Source organism: Protopterus annectens, chromosome 3.part0 (assembly GCF_019279795.1).
Source record: "Protopterus annectens isolate FY-2018-M chromosome 3.part0, PAN1.0, whole genome shotgun sequence".
NCBI classification, from domain to species: domain Eukaryota; kingdom Metazoa; phylum Chordata; order Ceratodontiformes; family Protopteridae; genus Protopterus; species Protopterus annectens.
The window spans coordinates 1,096,816,763-1,096,838,854 of NC_056731.1; the positions used below are offsets into that span (position 1 = coordinate 1,096,816,763).

General features: G+C 40.9%; 1 protein-coding gene across 5 annotated transcripts in view; it reads right to left on the reverse strand.

The window, feature by feature from the left end:
- Positions 1–22,092, reverse strand: part of DROSHA (drosha ribonuclease III) — a 3,547,421-nt gene that overhangs the window by 2,488,610 nt on the left and 1,036,719 nt on the right. For all 5 annotated transcript variants that reach the window (XM_044065333.1, XM_044065331.1, XM_044065329.1 and 2 more), the window contains exon 5: positions 19,220–19,451. In XM_044065333.1, coding sequence (XP_043921268.1) covers positions 19,220–19,451 — 232 coding nt within the window. The remainder of the gene's footprint in view (positions 1–19,219; positions 19,452–22,092) is intronic.

Sequence of the window (22,092 nt, forward strand, 5' to 3'; positions counted from 1 at the left end):
TCTATGCCCTGTGTGCGGCCAGATCAGCAAGTTTGTCCATAGGGGATGGAAGACCCAGGAAGTAGAAGGGCCAGAGGACAGGGGCTGGTAAGACCAGCTGCTTTTCTGCTTCAACAGCTCCAGAATGTCCCCAAAGGAGACATCATCCGGCAGAGGTCTTGGGGAACCATCCCCTTCATGAAAATCCATGTCCTCCGTGAGGGACTCCAAGCGCCTCCTCCTGCACAATCTCTTTGTGGTGGCTCTTCTGTAGGAGAGGGGAACCACTGGGTTCTCAATGCCTGAAGGCTGTCTCAGGAGGGCTGACCCTGGACAGGATGAATAGGCTCAGGACACGTGATATTGATATGCTGGGATGTTCCCGGAAGGGGGTAGGACGCTGCTCCAGACTTTCAGAAGGTCCGCTCTACCACCCGGAAGGCCAAAGGACTCGAGGAAAAGTACAGTTTTGTACCTACCATAAATGTAGATGTTCGAGTGTTCACACTGCTGCAGTCATCACACTTGGGTTATCCTGCCGTCAGGCGATCCCGCAGTCGGCCAGAGTTCCAAAGTCTTGGTCCGGCGTCGGTTGTTGTCGCTTCTTCCCTGATGTCAGTGCACCAGGGGTATATATGAGGCATCCAACGCCATTTTCTTCAGTTTTTCTTGCCCCAGATGTCAGGTGCCCCATGTAGGTAGGCAATACATATTGCTAATAAAACATGTAAAAGGAATAAAAGGAATACCTTCAGTTACAAGCAAATACACCACAAAGGTTGCACAGGATAGAAAAGGTATAGAAAAGTTCAGCTAGGGCAGAGGGGATGGAGGGAGGGTAAACTGGACTGCAGCAGTGTGAACACTCGAACATCTACATTTATGGTAGGTACAATACTGTACTATGTTCATCATGTTACACTGCTGCAGTCATCACACTTGGGTTGAATCCCAAAGCTAAGGATGGGCGGTGGAACTAAACAGGGTTTGGAGAAGCTAGTAGGCCCTGCAGAACTGCAGTGGCAAAGCCAGCTCTGGTTTTAGAGTATAGAGGTAAGTGATAGTGCTTGGTGAAGGTGTGCACTGAACTCCAAGTTGCAGCCTCCAAAATATCCTTGGTTGGTACCCCTCTGAGGAAGGCTGTTGATGTTGCTGTAGCCCTGGTGGAATGGGGCCTGATGTTACCAGGTACAGGTTTCCCATGGTGTGTGTAGCAGAAACGGATACAATGTCCTATCCATTTTGAAATGGTCTGTTTTGAGATAGCCTTTCCTTGTGATCCTGCAGCATAGGATACAAAGAGCTGGTCAGATTTTCTGAAAGCCTTAGTTTTATCCAAGTAGTAACGTAATTGCCTGTGAATGTCCAAAGAGTGTAGAAGCCTTTCCTCTTTGTTCTGGGGGTTTGAATAAAAGGTTGGCAAATGAATGGTTTGGTTTAGGGCCACACTGGATACCACCTTTGCCATAAAGGAAGGGTTAGTTCATAAAGAGACTCTGTCTTGATGAAAAATGATGAAAGGCTCCACTGCCATTAGGGCCTGTAGCTGTGAGACTCTTCATGCTGAAGTTATTGCTAGCAGCTGGGCAGTTTTCCATGATAGAAACTGTAGATCAGCTGTAAAAGCTGGTCCAAAGGGCAGTAGTGTAAGTTTTTCCAAAACAAAGTTGAGATCCCAAGTTGGTGCTGGTGCTCTCCGGGGCGGTCTTATGTTCTTAGCCCCTCTGAGGAACTGTCTTAGTAATGGATGTGAAAATATAGGAGGATCCGTGTTGTATTGAGCTGAAATAGCTGAGGCGTGGATCTTAATAGATGAAAAGGAAAGTCCTTTGTGCAATATCTCAGTTAAATATTGAAGAATCTGAGGAATATTTGGGACAAGGGGATTTTGGCCTTTAGCCTGGTTCCAGATGCAGAATCTTTTCCATTTGTCTGAATAGGCTTTCCTGGTGCTGGGCCACCTGGCCTCCACAAGGACATCCATCACAGCTTTAGAGAGAGGTGTTGACTGGTTGTTTAGGTAATTTGCCATGCAGCCAGATTTAAAGTCTTGAGCTGGCTGTGTAGAATCTGATTGTTTTGTTGAGTGAGCAGGTGAGGAATTGGAGGTAAAATCCATGGTGGGCCTTGAGCCATGTTCCTTAGTATTGGATACCAGTGTTGGCGTGGCCAGTCTGGAGCAATGAGTAGCATTTGTGGCCTCTCTAATCTGGCTTTCAGCAGCACCTTTGCCAGAAGAGGCAGTGGAGGAAAGGCATACACTGTCAATGTTTTCCAACTGAATGAGAGGGCGTCCACTTTCCAAGCTAGTGTGTGGTATGTCCTTGTGCAGAATTTCCGTAGTTGGTAGCTTTGGGGGGAAGCAAACAGATCTATGTCTGGGCTCCCCCATTTTTGAGTTATCATTGCGAATACTTGTGGATCTAGTTTCCACTCGTGAGGATCTATGATGCTTCTGCTTAGATCGTCTGCCAATGTGTTTTTCTTTCCTGGCAGGAATTGTGCTTGTAGTTGAACTTGGTCAGTGCTGTGTTCCACAAGGTCATTGCCTGTCTGCATACGGGGTAGGAATGTGTGCCCCCTTGCTTGTTTATGTACCACATCACTGTGGTGTTGTCTGTCTTTATTAGGAGTTGTCCTGGATGTAGGAGGTCCTTGAAAGCTGTTAGGGCATTTTGTACAGCTAGCATCTCTTTTTGATTGATATGTAGATGCCTTTGATCTGCAGACCATTTGCCCTGAATACACTGTCCTGCCATGTGCGCTCCCCAGGCATAATCCGATGCATCTGTTGTTATAGTTTGCCTGGCTGTGGGTAAGGTAAAAGGCTGACCCTCGTTGAGGTGACATGCCTGAGCCCACCATAGAAACTCATGTTGAAGGCAGGGAATGAGTGGAATTATTGTTTCCAAGCTGTGGTTGTGTTGAGTCCATACGCTTTTCAGATACCATTGTAATTTCCTCATATGCAGTTTTGCAAATGGTATTAGTAGTATGCAAGATGCCATGAATCCCAAGGCCTGCAGAATTTTTCTTGCAGGGAGTTGGGTCTTTGTTGCCATCATTTTGAAGTATTGAGTCAGTTGTACTTGCTTGTCTGGCGTGAGATAAGCCATCTGGGCCATTGTATTTAAGCTGGCACCCAGGAATATTATGTCTTGTGAAGGCACTAGTTTTGACTTCTTTTCGTTTACTGTGTACCCTAGGCAACTTAATAGGTTTTTCACAAATGCCAGATGCTTTAAAAGAATGTCCTTGCTTTCTGCTTGAATAAGGCAGTCGTCCAGGTATGGATATATTTGAATTCCTCTTTGTCTGCAGTATGCAATTACTGGTGCCAGGCATTTTGTGAAGACCTTGGATGCAGTAGATAAGCCAAAGGGTAGTGCAGAGAATTGGTAATGGGTTGAACCTGCTATAAATTGGAGGTATCTTCTGCAATTTTGTCTGATAGGTACATGCAGGTATGCCTCCTTGAGGTCCAACGTTACTAGCCAAGCCTTCTTGCCCAGCATGGGAAGAAGTTGCTGTAGTGTTAGCATCTTGAATTTGGGTACTTCCAGATATGTGTTTAGAATTGAGAGGTCCAGAATGGGTCTCCAGGCTTTGTCCTTTCGGGGAACTAGAAAGAGTCTTGAGTAAAATCCTTGTCCTTGCTCCTGTGTAGGAACCTGTTGAATGGCTCTCATGTCCTTGAGAGCTGAAATTTACTTTTGAGCCTCTGCCCATTGATTTGGTGGCAGGTTTGGCATTCCTTTTATCCTTGGTAAAGTGTGAAAGTGAAATCTGTATCCTTGAGATACAATATTTAGGACCCATTTGCCTTTTGTGATGATGTGCCAGTTGTCTGCAAAAAGTGCTAGTTTTCCTCCCAAGGGAGCTGCCAAGAGGGATTTGCTTGGTAGTCTGAGGGGTAAGTCATTGTGTTGTCCATTTTGGGTTGTGGTACCCCATTGTCGAGGCGGGTAAGAGCCTTGTGACTGACATCTGCCCCTTGGGCGCCTGTATTTGCCCCTCTGCGGTCTGGCAGAAGCCAGAAAGGACCAGTTTTTGGTTGGCCAATTTCTGCTGAAACGAGGGGGTTAAACCTGTAAAAAAATCCTTGACCGTCTGCATATATTTTGCCTTATCCTCCATTTTCTTTAAAACGTCTTATGCTTTTACACCAAATAAAACATCCTGCTGTAGAGGTGCATCCAATAACTTTGCTTTAACATGATCAGGTAATGTTTGTTCTTTTAACCAAGCATGCCTACGTATGACAGACCCTGTCACTGCTGCTCTACAAGAAGCTTCCAATGAATCAAATCCACATTGCAAAGTACGTTTTCCCACTAGTTCAGCTGCATGCAACAAATCTTGCATTTCCTTGTAATCAGGCTGTTCTGTATGTGTGATAATTTTTTGTTTTAATTGAGACATCAAATATTGTTGACATTTCAGCATGTGAAACTGGCAATTTAAGGCCCTCATAGCTAGAGTAGCTGAGGTATATACTTTCTTTCCCCATCTGTCTAGTGCTCTAGAATCCCTTTCAGAGGGTACAGGATTTTTAGCAATAGAGGCCTTACCCCCTCTGGGACCCTGGGAAATGGGTTCTGGGTCAGCAACAGGAATTTGTGAGAGTCAGGGACTCTGTAGTATCTGTCTGGTTTGGCTGGTGCAGGAGGTAGTGAATCTGGGTAAAGGCTAGATTCTGAATAAACATCATCCACAATGTCTAACACGGGTGGAATAGCAAGTGGTCTGTGCTGGGGTAGTAAAAGGAACTCTCGGAGCCTTTTCTTAGAATCAGAATAATCCTGGCCTTCCCAGTGGAAATGTTCCCTCATGGTATGTAAAGTTTCCCCAAAAGAGTAGTCTTCTGAGGGAGATGCTGAAGGGATAGACTCTTCAGCCTCAGAGTCTTCATAAGGGGGAAAGGAATATTCCTGTTCCTCAGAATAATCTGAGGAAATTGAAACCTGGTCAGAGGAACCGTAGTCCTCCTCCTGTCTTGGCCTTTTATCAGGACGGGGATGGGAACCCCTGATTAGAGTAATTAAATCTTCAGCCATCTTAAGCATCTGTTTCTTAGGCATGGGGCCTTGTACTGGAGACTGCTGTACAGTCTTCTTTGCTTTTAAAGGGGTTTTCAGCTTTGCATAGGATTTAATAGTGAGTGTAGTCGGTCTGAAGACACCTTCTGCAACTGAAGGCGTTTCAACTGCACCGGAATCTCCTTCAACCATGGAGTCGGAAGGGCCTAAAGGTAAAGGTTGTGGAGGCCTAGCAATCTCCGCTTGGGAATCGGATGCCGCCTGGGGTTCTAAATCAGCGGTCGTCAGGGGCTGCGTAGGCACCTCACTGAAAACCGGAGAACTGGCGACTGGCCCAGCAGAGGCCTCGGAGTCTGGTTTGGGTCTCGGCTGCCTGGCCTTATCTTTGCGTTTTTTATGCATTCCGGTCATCGGTTGCTCCAACGGCATGGTATAATTAAATTTCCTACCAAAATAATGTTGGGCGAAATCAAACCAACGTTTAATAGTTCGTTTGTTAAACCTAGCACAAAACCAACAACCTGTGACGTCGTTGTCTGGGCCTAGGCAAGGAATACAATAAGAATGAAAGTCCTTATGAGGTATTTGCTTCCCACAAGAAATGCAATTGTTAACTTTTTCTGACATCAGACTTAGCACAAGAAAAGGTTCCCCAATGGGGTACTTAGCTTTATTGAAGACTTCGGTCTGAAATTCGATTTGAAAATCTCAGGAGTCGGCTGACCGGCACTTGCGAACTGCTTCTGCTTCGGGCACCGCATGGCAAGAAAGACTTAAGAAAATGGCATTGGATGCCTCTTATATACCCCTGGCGCACTGATGTCAGGGAAGAAGCGACAGCAATCGACGCTGGACCAAGACTTTGGAACTCTGGCCGACTGCGGGACCGCCTGACGGCACGATAACCCAAGTGTGATGACTGCAGCAGTGTAACACAAACATCCCTGTCTCTGTCCCCCATAGTAAAAACTACAAGGGAAGGGGAAGCAGAGCCTGCCCTGTGCCTGGGCCCCTTGGATTGTACCAGCCCTGCACTATCGAAGGCCGATCCGAAAAACCTGGACCAGAACCCTTCCCCCAGGGAGCCAACGCCAAACTCTCAGTGCAGAGACCCACTCTAGTCTAAAACCACAGGGACTGAACTAGTCAGGGACCCTGGGGGAACAGGGAAAACAGACATTCCCTGATCCCCCAATGCCTTCTTAGGGAAAACCAGGACCTGGGATTCTGAAACGGCAGGAATTGGAAGAGAAGCCAGTTTAGGAGCTGGGAATCTCCCCAAGCCCAAGTGGGCTGGGGATGCCAAAAGACCTATCTCTATCTAGGGCCTAATGAAACTCTTCATCATCCCATCCATGTCTGAGGCTAAGATGCTCCTAAAGGTTCTGGAAAAGGCTGAAGAATGACTGGATTTCGAAGGGGAAGCCAGCTGGGATCCCACCACTTTGTGGCATTTCCGATCTGGGGAATGACTTTTGTGTCTAGGATCTAAAGCCTTCAGATCCCTAGGGGATCTAAATGGGGATCTATAAATTACTAGCTCCAGATCCAACAAATGCGTCGGATCCCAGCGCTGAAGTACAACCTGCCTCGGATCCTGGGGAAGCTAATGGAGCTGAGGGAAAAGAAGTAGGATCAGAGGATCTATGACCTGAGGAAACCTTTGCACCGGATGATGGACCCTGAGCCTTAGGATCCAAATCTGCTGAAGACTGCTTCAGATCTGAGGGACTGTAATCTGACAGCCTCAGCCATTTCTGAGCAGCCAGAGGAGAAGCCCTTGAGGAGGCAGAGGTGGCTTTCCTCTTAGGGTCTTTACTGCTGCTAGAAGTGGGGGAACCCAAAACAAAGGGACTCTGCTTGAGCAGAAGCTTATTCCAGCAATCTGCCAACACCCGAGGATTGAACACAGAGCAAACTGAACACTAAGCCTCGAGGTGGTTGGATCCCACACAATAAACACATTTCTTGTGGACGTCAGAAGTAGGCATCTTCCGGCCACAAGAAGAACATCTTTTTAAATCAGGTAGGCTTGTCTGACATGTCCTACCAGCAAACACACAACACAAATTACACAGCTAAGAGGAAAAGAACTAACATAACCCCAAACTGCCCACAGAGATACTAACCAGTAGCCAGAACCAAACACACAGACAAACCAAAAGGAAATAGCCACAACAAAACCCCACAAGCCCCAAAAACTAAACTAAGGGGGAAGGACACAGAAAGAAAGGGCGCCAGGCACCAAAAGGGGAAAACAAGGCAAAGGAGAGAAAGCCTAATGCTGTATGAGACCTAAACAGGGAAGGGAGGAAGAGAAAAAAGTATGAGACTTAAACAGGGAAGAGAGGAAGATAGAAAAACTAATTACCCAAAAATAGAGAAAAGATGCACTAACCCAAAGAAAACAAGTTAACTGATGCTGCAAGCCAGAAATCATGTATCTTACAAAGCCAACAATTCTGCAGGCGATTCTCTGTTTGCCAACTCTGTTGCCAAGACCTGGAAATCTCTACCAAATCATATCACCTTGCAATCCTCCTTAAACCTTTTCAAAAAAAGCATTACACAGTATCTTACAATCAACTGGCTTTGTCCATGCTCCTTCCCTGACTAAGCTGCATCATTATTCACTCTAATTAACCAACTTGTTTTCTAACACTTGCAGGCCGTTCTCTACAAGCATACTGTGCTGATTGTAACTGTTAATGTAACTGAGATTTTTGTAAACAAATGCAATGATACTATATATTTACTACTGTATAACTTTTTGAATATAAATAATCTGTGTGTTTATTCTTGTAAAAACTGAAGTTATCATGTTGGAGCTTTTCTCCCCGGGCCTCCACTGAAAATGGACATATATCCAGTTGGACTATCCCGGTAAACAAATGTAAAATAAATAAATAAATAAATAAATAAATGTATTTAGCTAAATACAGCAAACGAGATCTGGAGGGTTTGAAGATAGAAAGAGATTATGGAAGTGGCAGGAGCTCGAGCCTTGAATCTATTCTGAAAAGTGCCGGATTGGATCCGACACCTGATCCAAGACCCAGACGTGATGAATAATGAAATGGATAGCTTATCTTTACAGATACGATCGAATGTTAACTAATTTAGCAATACACGAAGAAAAGTTAAATGAACCTAGTCTACTTTCTTTTTTATAAAAAGATGCGCACGCACACACAGTACTCAAGAGAAAAAGAGAGGGAGGAAGAAGTACATTAGAACCACTGACTTACAGTTTTTAAGCAAAGGCTATCAAAAACTAGCTAACCCACGCTTGAGAGATGAAATCCATGTTTAACTCGCTGGAGCAGCAAACAAGAGCTGAGGTAGTTGGGTGGATGCAGGGCATTATGGGTATGAGGGAGTAGCATGAAAGTCGGATCCAAGTCTGTGAAATGTGGCTGAGCCGGATCCAAGAGTCAGACCCGAGACCCTATTGTGAGGAGGAATGACTCAATTGCTAAACTATCTTCTGCAGGAAGAACTCCATCATTGCACATGGCTTCAGTCCTTCCCATACTACTAACACTGCACCTCTAACTAACAGAGAAACTGAATAAAACAAAAAATGCTTCTGGCATCCCTAGCAAAAAGGACTAGGCTGAAGATCATGAGGTCTAGTTGAATAATAATCCACTTTAATTCAGTAAAAACAAATTACTGTCAGTAAAACTAGATATTATGGCAAAGTAGTCTTGTACTTATTTATAGACTTGGTTGGCTAAAGCCTTCTCACAGTTTGTCACAGTAACCTTCTACTTAAAATGGTCTCATTACATCTCTCTCAGCCCACCTTTATACAGTTCAAACGCTACCTATCCAATAGGTATCAGTCATTAAAATGACACTCCTCACTCTCACCACAGATGTACTCAAAGGTTCTATCCTTGGTCCTCTGTTCTTTAACACTGCTACCAACACCCTCCACATATCTACACAACAGGCATTCCTAACACAGTATGCAGATGACTCCATACTCATTTAGACATCTGACAATGTGGCACACCTCAAAGAAATTACACAGGAAGCTTTAAAAGCATCAGAAACATGACTGTGTAACTCACAACTCATGCTCATAAAATAACACTTTACCCAAATCCCTCTGCCATGAAAAAACAAAATGTAAAGTCCTCTCTCTTGATAATGCAACCACTTAAGTCACTTCTCATAGTAAATTATTAAGGATGATAATGGATGACAACATTAAATTTGACCTGCATGTACAAAGTTGAATAAGAAAAACTCATCAATAGTACGGATGCTTTATAAAGCCAAATCTTTCCCAGCAATGCAAATAAAGCTACACTTACTGCTACTTATCTCCTCTCCAAAGTTCTTTATGGTGCTCCCACTGTTACGAACCTTTAAGCATCACAAAAATCAAAACTTGAGAAATGCTGTAACAAAATAGCTAAATTTGCAGCAAATGCCCCTTTCAGAAACAAGCAATGAATAGCACTCAAAATCCTAAACTGATCAGAACTCCCCCATTAACTACACATACTCAGCTTCTTACCACTTATAAAATTATCCAGAATCCATCTGCTTGTCCTGCAATAACTAACATTTTACACAACTATGACCCTAGTCAGTCATTACGAACCAATGACCAAAAACTTCTGTCTGCAAACCTATCAAATCTGCTGGGCATTGTCTGTACTTATACCACGTTGCTAAAGGCTGGAACTCTGTCTCTAGCCATCAGGTAAATACCCTCACTCCCATCCTTCAAAACCATTATGAAAGACTACCTAGCCAAAAGCTGGCTCTGTTCTCACTCAACACCAGGATAAACTATATCCCTTAATGTAGAAAAATACCCGTTCATACCTTACATCTCCTTACTCTCCCTTCTTCATTCACCTCCTTATGTCCATCAATTTCACTCCTCAGGCTTTATCTCCAAATATACCGTAAGCCTGCTTTTCTCTCACTTCATATTGCAATTCTTGTTTGAATTATACTAACTTACCTTAAATTTCTCTATAAACTGGTTAAAATTTCTCAAAGTATTAAATGATTGTCATAAAGCTTATAACAATTCTTAACCAATGTTTTCATATTATGTCAAATTTGGTATAACTATGTAAACTGTATTTATTTTTGTATTATCATTAAAGACTGTAAAATTATTATTCTTATAACGTCTTGTAACACTTTGCAGGTTTTCTTCCGGATACTCAGCTGAAAATGACCTCTGACCCAGTTGGACTTTCCTGGTAAGCAAATGCCAATAAATACATAAAAACATCCACAATTAAACACTACACAACAGCAAACAAACCAAAAACAGTCTTGATAAATCTATCTTGTCTGTTGTTATCCTCTTGATCAACAGTACTATTTATCAGCTATCTTAGTAGTAAAACTAATAAATGAATAATCCATAGCATGGAGACACTAGACGTTGCTCAGATTCTTAGAACCAAAAATGTGGACAAAGCTGTTGGACAATGATCCAGAAGTATTTGATGGATTTTAATTATTGCTGTTATAAACTTAGAAAGCTGCTAGAATACCAGGTCTTGTGTAGCATGCATCTAAAACTCAACTATATGCCATTAATTAGTTATTTCAATACACAGAGAATTGACAGAAAAACAATATTTTGTGAGGAACAGACAAAAACGAGTCAAATAGACATTCTGTGAAAATCTGGACAGTTGTGAAGCATGCTAGAAAGCAAAAGAAAGTGTTCAAAAATCAGAAGAATGGAACCACTACATGTGAATGGAGAAGAAACTGACAAACATTCACAAAGATCAAAAGGAGTAAGTTGGTCAGATGTGATCAAAAGGAATAAGTTGGTCAGATGTAACTGCTGAAATGAATTGAGTCAACCAGCCAAATGTCTCCAACCATATCTCAACTGTATAGATTTTCACAGAATGTCCATATTTTTGCTTCATATTTTTGGTCTGTTCCTCATAAAAATTATGTCTCTTTTGACACATCAATGAGATGATCTAAGGATTAAAGTCACTAAATAATGACATGTATTTGAGCTTCAGACTTAATATCCTTCAGAAAATCCATGCAACACAAATCCTGTAACGCTAGCTGATTTCTAATTTTATAAGAGCAATATTTAAAATGTGTCCCTATTTTTGTATTTTTGGACCTTTGTCCCCCCATTATGTCAGGTTTTGTCCAGATTTTTTTGTGCTAAGAGGTTGAGAGGTATGTCTACAACTAGTTACTGTATGTGATAAAAATACACTTCTGAATGCCCTACAGTAATTTATGTGATCTATTTGCCAGTTCTGTAAGATTGGCAACGCTTATGCTTTTGCTGTTGCCTTTCCATCACCAAATTACTTATAAAAAAGCACTTGCTGACTGCCGTACAGTAACTAATCCTATCTGTAAGATTTGTAACTCTTATGCTTTTGCTGCTACCCTTCCATCACCCACATTACTATAAAATATGTCAGTTATCACCTGATAGTCAAATCACTGTGCCCAAGTGACTGGATTATTTAAGTTAACAAATCAGATATGCAGAAGTCAAGACAGCAGTGTCCAAGGCCAAGAATACAGCTTCTATGGGACCTGATAGTATCCCTGGCTGTGTTCTACATGGACTACAGAGTGAACTGGCACCTCACCTGTGTGCTCTAACCAATAACAGCCTCACCTCAGGCTTTGTCCCTACCGAATGGCACACTGATACAGTCATCCCTCTCCACAAAGGAGGAGTGACTACAGACCCTGGGAACTATCGCCCCATTAGCCTGTCGAGTCTGAAATGCAAAGCTATGGAACACATCATCATGGACTTAATAAACAAGGATATAGGGAATCTCCAAACTCTGGATCCTACACAGTTTGGTTTTGTGAAAGGTAGATCACGCCTGTTCAACTTGGACTACTTCTTTGAGTCAGTCACCAGAGCTGTGGAGGAAGGCAAGGTGGTTCATACAGCCTACCTTGATCTGGCCAAGGCCTTTGATACCATTCCCCACTCAGGAATCACAAAAAAACTTACTAAGCTATGCATCAACCCCTATATCACAAGGTGGGTTGCAAACTGGTTCACAGATAGAACCCACAGTGTGAAAGTAGCTGCCTCCAAGTCAGACTGCTGACCAGTCACGAGTGAAGTCCCACAGGGTTCGGTCCTGGGTCCTCTCCTGTTTGGTATCTACTTCTCTGAAGTCCAGGCCAACACGAATGGACTCTGGCTGACAATGTTTGCAGATGATTGCAAATTGGGAGGTATTACTAACTCCCCAAGTGATGTTGACATCCTACAGAAAGGCCTCAATGAGACCAATGACCGGTGTCAGAACCATGGCCTTAAGCTCAATGCCAAAAAAATGTGCCTTCATTCCCTTTAGGAAAAACCTGGTTCCCTTGAATTACCACATTGATGGTAGTCCACTGAACACAGAAGGCAATATAAGAGATCTGGGAACACAGGATGACAGCAACCTCTCTTTTGACCACCAACTTGCCATTGTGGTCAGAAAGTCCTTCTATGTGGCACATCTCATTACTAAGGGTTTTGCATCCAGGAAGAAAGAGGTCACTGTCTCCCTCTACTCTTCCCTCATTAGGCCAATCATAGAGTACAATGTCCCATTTGGCATGTACCTCACTAGACACCTGCAACAACTGGAGAGGCCGCAAAAGTACCTCACAAAGAGGATCCTGGACCTTAAACACTTGTCCTATATGGACAGACTAAAAAAACTCCAACTAATTATCTGTCTCATACCGCCTAGAGGCGATCTCTGCTTGATGTACAAAGCCATGTCTGACCCAGCTCTGTTAGAAATGCTACAGCTAAAGAAATCCCAATCCCTCCACACCACACACTCCAGATACCTCAGCCTCATTACCACAATCAACAGAACATGCTGGAGGGACAGGTTCATAACCTAGAGAATGCCCATGCTATGGAATAGACCTCCCATACATGTCAAGCACCTCACTGGCCCTCTTCAAGAGAAATCTTGATGAGTGGATGGGAAATAGAAAATTCACACCGGGGATCACTCCAGTAGGTCTACTCAACAGAGGCACTAGGAACTAAGGTTGGGTGGGCATGATGCCAAGGTAATCCTATGGGCTAGGCTTGTAAAGGCTCCAGGGCCATTAGCCTAGTACACACCTATGAACTTATCAATAGAATGGCATTGACTGGGGGGTGCAAATTACAGTTGCATTCTGAACTTGCAGCATTGGCATTCCCTACAATGAAGCATGCAGCAAAAAGGACAGAAAAACTACACTGTAGCATTTCATTTTCCTCTGTGGCAGTAACATGTACTGTATGGCTGAATGTGGCTATTTGGGAAGCACTAAATTACAATGTCTTTTTTTTTCAAGATAATATCCTATATCATGTAAATGGAATGCTGTTAAAACTGTACTGCTCTACAATACGTTTTTATACTTTGGTGCAAAGGCAAGTATCCGAGATGCAGATCAAGATGCTTTCTGTAACAACACAGAAATGAAAAAGAATGGTTCAGGGTAACTAGCACTTAAATGCTACAATTTTTCATCATGCTGGCATCGGTGTGGACATCTGTACTCACTGAAGTAAGTAATGCACCTGCACTGCAAACGCCAACAGAAGGACAAGTTTTGCATCGCCTCGAATTGGCTGAATATATGGAAAAGTATAACAATGCTCTGGCAATTATATACCGACTGCATTCAGTGATGTACTACAAAGCTAACATATTTTAATGCCCTAAACATGACACTGCTGCTATACTGAGATGGAAAACATCAGCAATACACACGTGCTGTTCACTTTCAGAACATGACTGAAGCAGGAATATACTAGCTGCTCTTTAAGCAATGGAACAGTTTGCTGCCAAATGCCGAAAGCAAACGGCATTTCTAAATGGCACTTTACTGAGTTAGAACTGGTAAGGATGTAGGAAAGAAATATAGATAAAGGCAATTAACTGCTGCTACTGTACTTCAGGACTGCTACTCTTTTGAAGAATGATTTAAAGTAGACACAAGTAAAAGATTTAGCAGGGAAATAATTGTTTAGGATGCTGTACGTTGATGTAAGCAACTCCAATGCAAATCATTAAGCAGTAGTGTGTGAAACACGAGAAAATACCAGTATCTTATTTCCATGGAACAAAAACAGGACTGGACTGGAACAGAGCTTTACACACATAAGGAAAGTCGTGGAGTGGGTGGGAATGTAGAAAGTCATGCAAGATGTCACAAAGATGGAGATGATTAGCTAAGTGGGTGGCAATGTTTCAGCTTCAGTCCAAGGCAAGATACCAAGTTTAGGAATGGGATAGTGTCCTTTAATACACTGATGGATCTCTGACATCCTGCCTTGGTCCAGTCACAACAAATTTCATAAAACACCTTCAATTAAATTTCAGTAAGCACCGAACAAGGCTGGATCAGTCTGGCCTTGTGCCAAACACAACAAAACTTACGTAATGATCCTCTCCTTTGAAATCAGTACCGAAATAAAATTCACTACTGGAAGCAGTATGCTTTATTCAAATCGAATGTCACCCTAGACCAATATCTGAAAAATGACCTGCACAGTAAATTCATAACTCTAAAAGTAAATAAAAAAGTCAGGTATGCAAAGGCAGTGAAAAAACTATTACCTATTTGTCCCCCAGTTTTATATGCTTCTAATCTACTCAGCTCTCTTCATTTAACCAACAGTATACAATAACTAACCAACAGTATACAATAACTAAGTTTGCTACAATAAAGCTTTAAAACTCACAACAGTGACTAGCTCAAAATGATAAAATGGGTTGTTCTTACTGAACTCAGTGATATGATGTGAGATTAGCAAAATCAATTGTACTCCCTTATGATAAATGCCCTGTCTTGAAACTCCTATGGGAATGTATACTCTCCTCACATAATCTACATTTTGCAATGGCTGAACTGCTCCTTCAAAAATGATCTCCTCTAAAATTACTTTCAAACCAAATAAGTGAAGTCAAAACGAAATAAGTCACCGCTCAGCCGAATAAGATGCAAAGGTTTATTGTAAACAACACACTTCTGTTTTTCATCCTGCTCCAATCGCGAAACTTCTTCAGACAAATTAATTACAAACTGCAATGCTCTTAAATACTTGCTAATCAAGCAATCAAGTCTGTTAACTGAAAAAAGCTACAAAGTAGTGTATCCAAAAACAGTTTATCACTTCTATAGAATTGTGTGAAAACTTATATATAAAAACATGTATATAGGAACCCCAGCATATAAAAACCTATAATCAGTTTACACTTCTTCTACTGAACTTCTACTTTAAAATGTGTGTAAATATGTGAATACTTTACTTCTAAATAAAAATTAAAAATAAAAATAGAAATAGAAATAGCATTAAAATTATTTTACAACTAGGATTCTCTTCCAGGTTGTGATTTAACCAGTAGAGAATAAAAATTATACTGCAGACAGTAATAAAAACTATCTAATGAGGCTCTTGAGCCTCAAAATACATTTAATCGATAGGTAGTCATTAAGACCAGGAAAGTTACTTGCATCTAAACGTAATTGTCAAACTATTTCTAATTTTTCTAGTAGTAATGAAGATGGACCTCCCCTCACATTAACTGGCACCATGTCTATCCCTTTAAAACTAAACTCATGTTCAGGATAGGTGTCTATGTGTTTGGCCAAGGCGTTTTCGCATTTATTTTTGTTAATGCAATACTGGTGCTCGTATACACGTTCCCTTAGCTTCCTGTCGGTTTTCCCGACATAGAAAGCTGGACAGTGGTTGCACTTGGCTAAATAAACTACCCCTTTGGTTTGACAATCGATTTTGTGGTTAATATTAAATTTAGTGTTCCCCACAATAAAAGAAGACCCCGTGGTCATAAATTTACAAAATCTACACATGTTGCTAATCTTGAAAGAATTATTATCTCCTTCTAAAATGCCCTTTAGATTCATGCCCCTTCTAAACACAATTCTTGGTTGATCTGTAAGACTTCCTCTTACTGAGTTCTCATTAATAAGGAAACGCCAGTTTTTTAGTATTATAGATCTGATGCTGCCAGCATCAACACAAAGTACAAATAAAATTGTGTTCAACTGGTGAATTTTCCAAGGTAGATACCGAAGGTGGGTGGTTCTGCCCTTGGCTCAAAATTGGTACATACAAGTCAGTGTCTCTCTTGGATTGGACTTTGTATGTCACTTCCAGTACCAACCCAAGGGGATACCCTCTTTTGATGAACATATCTTTTAATAAGCCACATTCCAACAAGAAGTCATCTTTTTTTTAGAAACCATTCGTGCGGCTCTAACAAGTTGCCCTTTCACAACTGATTTCTTCTGTGACAAGGGATGACAACTTGAGTAGTGGAGAAAGGCATTAGAGTAAGTCTCCTTCATGAAAATTCTGGAAATGTAACAGGCTTTACTGTGATCTTTTGAAAGTTCCGCATCAAGGTATGCTGTCTTCTCAGTGCGAAAAGAAAATGTAAACTGTAGGAATGTAGTGGTGGAATTTAAATATGACAACAAGTCTGTTGCCTGGGTAGAGTCTCCTTCAAATAAGATGAATATGTCATCCAAAAACCGTGTGTAAAAATGAATGCTTTTGGACGTACCAATACTGTCATTTAATAGGAAGTGGTTCTCCCCGTATGCCATTACTAGTTTGGCGAAGCTGGTCCCACATGGAGATCCCATCGCTACGCCAACCTTTTGAAGACAGAATCTGTTGTCAAAAGTCACAAAGTTGCAAGATGAAATAATAAATTACTTTACAGATTTGACATTTACTATAGAAATGTTATCATGGAACAAGCTTTATCTGTTTAACAGATTACAGATAAATAGCCATTTAAGAACCTCCATCTTTTTTTCAAAAATTGGAGGCTTAGATGTTACTGAGAAATTCTTTTTATTCACCATCCACATGCTCACCTAGTTTCCAGTACTTAACCTTCCTTTTCCACATGTGTTCTGCTGGCTGACAGCTATGACTGCAACTAATGATGTCTGTTTATTTGTTATGAATTATTTTTACATTTATACTGTACATAGGTGACTCATACACATCTATTTTTGTATATTTTTGTGAAAAACACTACGTCCTAAATTTGAATAGTATAACAAATCAAATTAACACACTAAGAATTCTAAATGTTTAACATGGTATGTGACATTAATAGAACCTGTTGGAGGGAAAGATTTGTCTCCCAGAGGTTACCACACCTTTGGAACAGACTCCCGCTTCATGTCAAGCAAGTTCACCCCAGGGGTTCCACATATGTCCCTCTTGGACAATAGTGAGAGGTGCTGATCATGGAAATAAGGGTAAAGCTTGGCTAGGCTTGTAAAGGTCACAGTGTCATAAGTCTAGCAAACTCCTATGATCCTATGAAAACTGTGCCTTTTGTATGTCACTGTGAAACAGCAGAGCAAGAGTGGGGTGAGGGCAGCAATTGCCCTGGGTGCAAAGTGTTAGGGGGCACAAATGGGAGGCTTGCACTTTACTTTTTTTTTTTTAAATCAAAATGCTGGTACAGAAAGACATTTAAATTTGGCTTTATTTATTTTTTTCTTGCTCTTCACTTGAAGAGCTGGAGGGGGAGGGGTTGATGGGCAACGATTGGCTGACTTATGGTAGGAAGCCAAACAGGGTGAGGGTTGTGGATTTGCTGGGGCATGATTTGCTACAATGGCTTCCTATAGTAATCCAAAGACTTTTTTTCCCCACTCTTCACTTAAATAAAGGTGCAGAGATGTAAAAGGCATTCAGTCTTAAGGTGATATGCCCTATGTATGGTGCCACACAACAAGTTACACTTAAATATACAAAAGCAGATGAAAACATTAGTTCATAGGTTCATAGTTACATACTGGGCTAATGACCACCAGGGCCTTTATAAGCCTAACTATGTAATCCAACCTAAGTGTGCCCCTATGCATCATGAACATTTGTTAGGAGTGGGTATGTTAGTTTAGAGTTTCTAGAGGTCATGGGGGGCTATGTTAGCTAGGCCATTACTGTCTGCCTCTATCACAGACATGAGGGGGCCAGACCCAAGGTGAATTTCAGATTTCCCATCCACTGGTCAAGGTTATGCTTCAAAAGGATTAAGAATGGATTCTGCTTCATGTGGATTGGGAGTCTGGTCCAGAGCATGAGGATCCTCTTGAGACACATATAGTCAGGTTCTTACAGGCACTGTTACTACATGCATAACGGTTTCTCTCAGTAGCCTTTTATTCACTGTCCCTGCTACACCAATACAGGTGAACATTTTATACATCAAATCTGATATTCTTTTCCTTTAACATTCATTTCCAAATCTCAAAATTTTTTCTGTTTTTACTGACTTACTTGCCTGGTTACCAATACATGTTTATTGTGCTCCGGATATCAAGACATCTTTTTTTTTTTTTTTTTTTTTGGGTGGGGGGGGGGTTGCTACACAATATTTAGGCAGACAAACAATCTTTTTCAGTTTCTAATGCTTTTAGTCCATTTTACAACCAGTTCCAGGACTGCTTCCTTCAGGGAGGAAAGCTACAATGTATGTTTTTCCTGGTACCCTAAACATGATTTCTCCTTGACTTGAATTACTGGCCCAATACAGAACAAACAAGATTCAAACAACCCCTTTGAGAGTTCTCTCTTTGGGTCTAGTGAAGGAAGACAATGCCCTCTACAGGAGGAATCACACTGGTCCTAACAGTCACTGAATGTCATCCATAATGTGTAACATTCAAATGCATCTACTGAAAAATATGCAAGCTTTCATATGCAGCCACAAGTCATAACATGACAAGCACTGCATTATGCCATAAAAGTTTAACATTTAAAAACTTCAAACTGAGACAGCCTCTTCCAAAACTCAAACCAACCGCACACTTTTACTTCTTTTTTTAAGGCCCACGGTTTTGAAACCGATCACAAGATTTACAGTCATTTGATATTCAAACAGCATCTTTCCTTATCTTAGACAGACATACCTCTGGTCCTTTTCGGCACACTATCTCAAAGATTGCTGCAAAATATTTCTCACCTTAGCAAGTGGACATTTCAGCAGAGTTGATAAATTCTGATTTGTTTCAACAAATAATGCTAAAAGTAATACAAGGTACAAAAGGGGTTCAGTCTTAAATATCATATTCAGCATTAACACAAGGTCATGTTCCTATAGTGGACATAGCTGTAACAAATTAAAACTACAAGGTGCACCCACCACTTGATCCATTGGGTCACTAGAGTAGTAATATTCAGCATGAGTGCAGCGTATCCAAACTGGTTTCAACAGTTCTTCTTCGTCAGCTTCAAATTTTTCAGTGTAGTCTTCTTCAAGTTCCTTCTCCTTAATAGCAGTGTAACTTTTTTCCTTGCTGCTGCTCCGACTATCAGACCAACGATCCTTTTCATCTTCCCTGCGAGGTCTCTTTCTCTCACGACTAGCTGAATGGCTGTGCAAGATAATTCATACAAAAATATTTTAAAAAACCAGGAGAATAGTTAAAATAAATGAAAAGCTGCCATAAACTACTGACATTTTTTAAATGCACACTACATAAACATAAAAGAAGTCTCTAACCCCCAAAGCTAAAGACTGCATAAATCACACACAATTTTACATTCCCTAAAACTGGGCCTGAAGTACCATTAAAGAAGCTGTTTCATAATCCCTTACAAGCACATATGGCAGTGTCACTATCACATGATAGGAAGAACTTGTTGAAAAGATGACAGGGTTACTCTCCAAAAGAAATAAAAAATCACTATTACTTTTTATAACAAAGGATAGCACTCAACTTGCTAGTGGTGAAACAATCAGAGGGCTCAAGATTTAATATCCATAAACATAAATAGCCTTACAGGTACAGACAAAAAGGAAAGAGTACTGAATTATACTAAAAAAATACAAAGTGCAAATAGTAATGCTGCAGGAGACTCATTTGGAAAGTAACATGCATGTGAATTTGACAAAAAAAAAAAAAGGATTTCAGGATAGATATTCAGCAGAATATTGGGAACAAGGAAAAAAGGGGGGGGGGTAATTATACTGATTGCTAGAGGGGCTCCAATAGTGAAAGAAGAGGTTAAAAGACAATAATGGTACTGGCAAGGGAGAAGGATTATGTTTGCACATATTTATATTCCACCAAAAATTGCTCTTATGAAGGTTTAAACATTTTTTGTGAAAAAAACAGCTTTCAGCAGGGATCATTACTTATAGGTGGGGACTGGAACTTGATCTGCAAATAGTGAGAATGTATCAGGTGGCCCCAGAAGTGAAAACATAGCAAAACATGGTAGATTTCTGAAGACACTTATGAAAATATTTGGTATGGAAGATGTGAATTCAGTGCTAAGAACTCGTACAGAATTTGCATATTATTCCCATAGGTATAAAAGCAGGGCTAGACTACAAAATATTACTTCACAGGAACATTTGCATTTAATTGAAAGCTTTGACATACATCCAATAACTATTTCATATCATGTATCAATAAAAAACAAAATAGAAATGTAGGGTAATGAAGTAAAAATGAGACAGTGACACTTTACCACCTATGTGTTAAAATGAGAGAAGTTTAAGGAATGAGTAGTGGAAATTATTTGAGAGTTATTAGGGAAGGTAGAATATCTTTATAAGTTATAGTTAATGCATGGTTTAAAATGAAAAAGGAGATTAAAACCAGAGTAGAAATAAGAGAGAATTCTTAAAGAATTACTTGCAGGGACTGATAAAAGTATTGCAGAATAAGGGGAATCTCACAGAATAAGAAGAGGTGCAAACGCAGAGTGCTAAACAGAAAATAAGGGAGTATCTGGATAATATTCATCAGTTTAGAAAGAATGCAGTCAGACAAGTATTTTCTGAAAATAGCTGAGGAGAACAAAAACTTCTAGCACAATGACTCAGGCAGCAGAAAGTGGAAAAGGTTACTGCCAAATTTAGAGAGAGAGTATAATAAGAAAAATAACTAGAGATCCTGTAGAGGATTTAGACATTTCAGGAATTTTACGAAAACCTGTGAAAAGCAGAAATCACGAAAGAGCACAAATGGAAATATTTATTGAAGACCTATTATGCCAAGGTTAGTGGAAGATGAGGCTCAACAACTAACAGTTAAGACAGGAGGGGATGAGAGAAAAACAGTGATGTATAATTAATCTTCAGGAAAGTCTCCAGGAACAGATGGTATTCATGTGGAAGTTTGGCGGGAATAAAGTGAAAGATCTGGAAGATTTTGTTTATTAGTACTTTAAAAGGAAGGGAAGCTCCAATATCTTGGAAGAGAGCTGTGGTGTCTGTATTACCTAAGGATGGCAAAGACCCATCAGACCCAACTTCATACAGATCCATTTCAATTTTAAACCATGATTATAAAGTGTTTATGTCTATAGTAGTTAAAGAATGGCAAAGGTGTTGCCAAAATTCATAGACAGCCTAGTACACAACTGTGAACCTAATGACAACCAGGGCCTTTATAAGCCTAGCCGTGTACTCCAACCCAACTGTATCCCTATGTATCACTGGTACTTATTATAAAAGTGTATGTTAGGAAGTTTCTAGAGGTTATTTGGGGGTGGGGGTATGTTAGTTTGGGCATTACTGTCTAACTCTGCCTATCAGAGGCATGGGGGCCAGAACTGGGGTGAATTTCCAATTTTTCATCCACTGGTTGAGGTCATGCTTAAATATGGTTAGTGATGGACTCTGCTTCACAGGGATGAAAGCCTGTTCCAGAACACTGGGATCTTCCAACACACATATCTGTCCTGCCAACATGTCTTACATATGTCACAAGCAAAATTTAAATCCTTGGATCTAGTGGCTCTGATGCTGTTCATTTTGTGGACATGCAAAAGGTCTAGTCAAAGCTGGGTCTGAGGATAAATTATATGCCAGGCATACAACACCTCTCATAACCTGTAGGAGAGTGTATAGAAACAGGGCATTAAGGTGATCCATACAGTACAATGTGTTTATACCCCAGATTCTCCTGGTAAGGAGCCTTTGTGGGCATTCCAACTGTTGCATATGTTTGGTCAAGTACATGACAAAGAGGTATTATACTCAATGATGGGTCTGATAAGGAA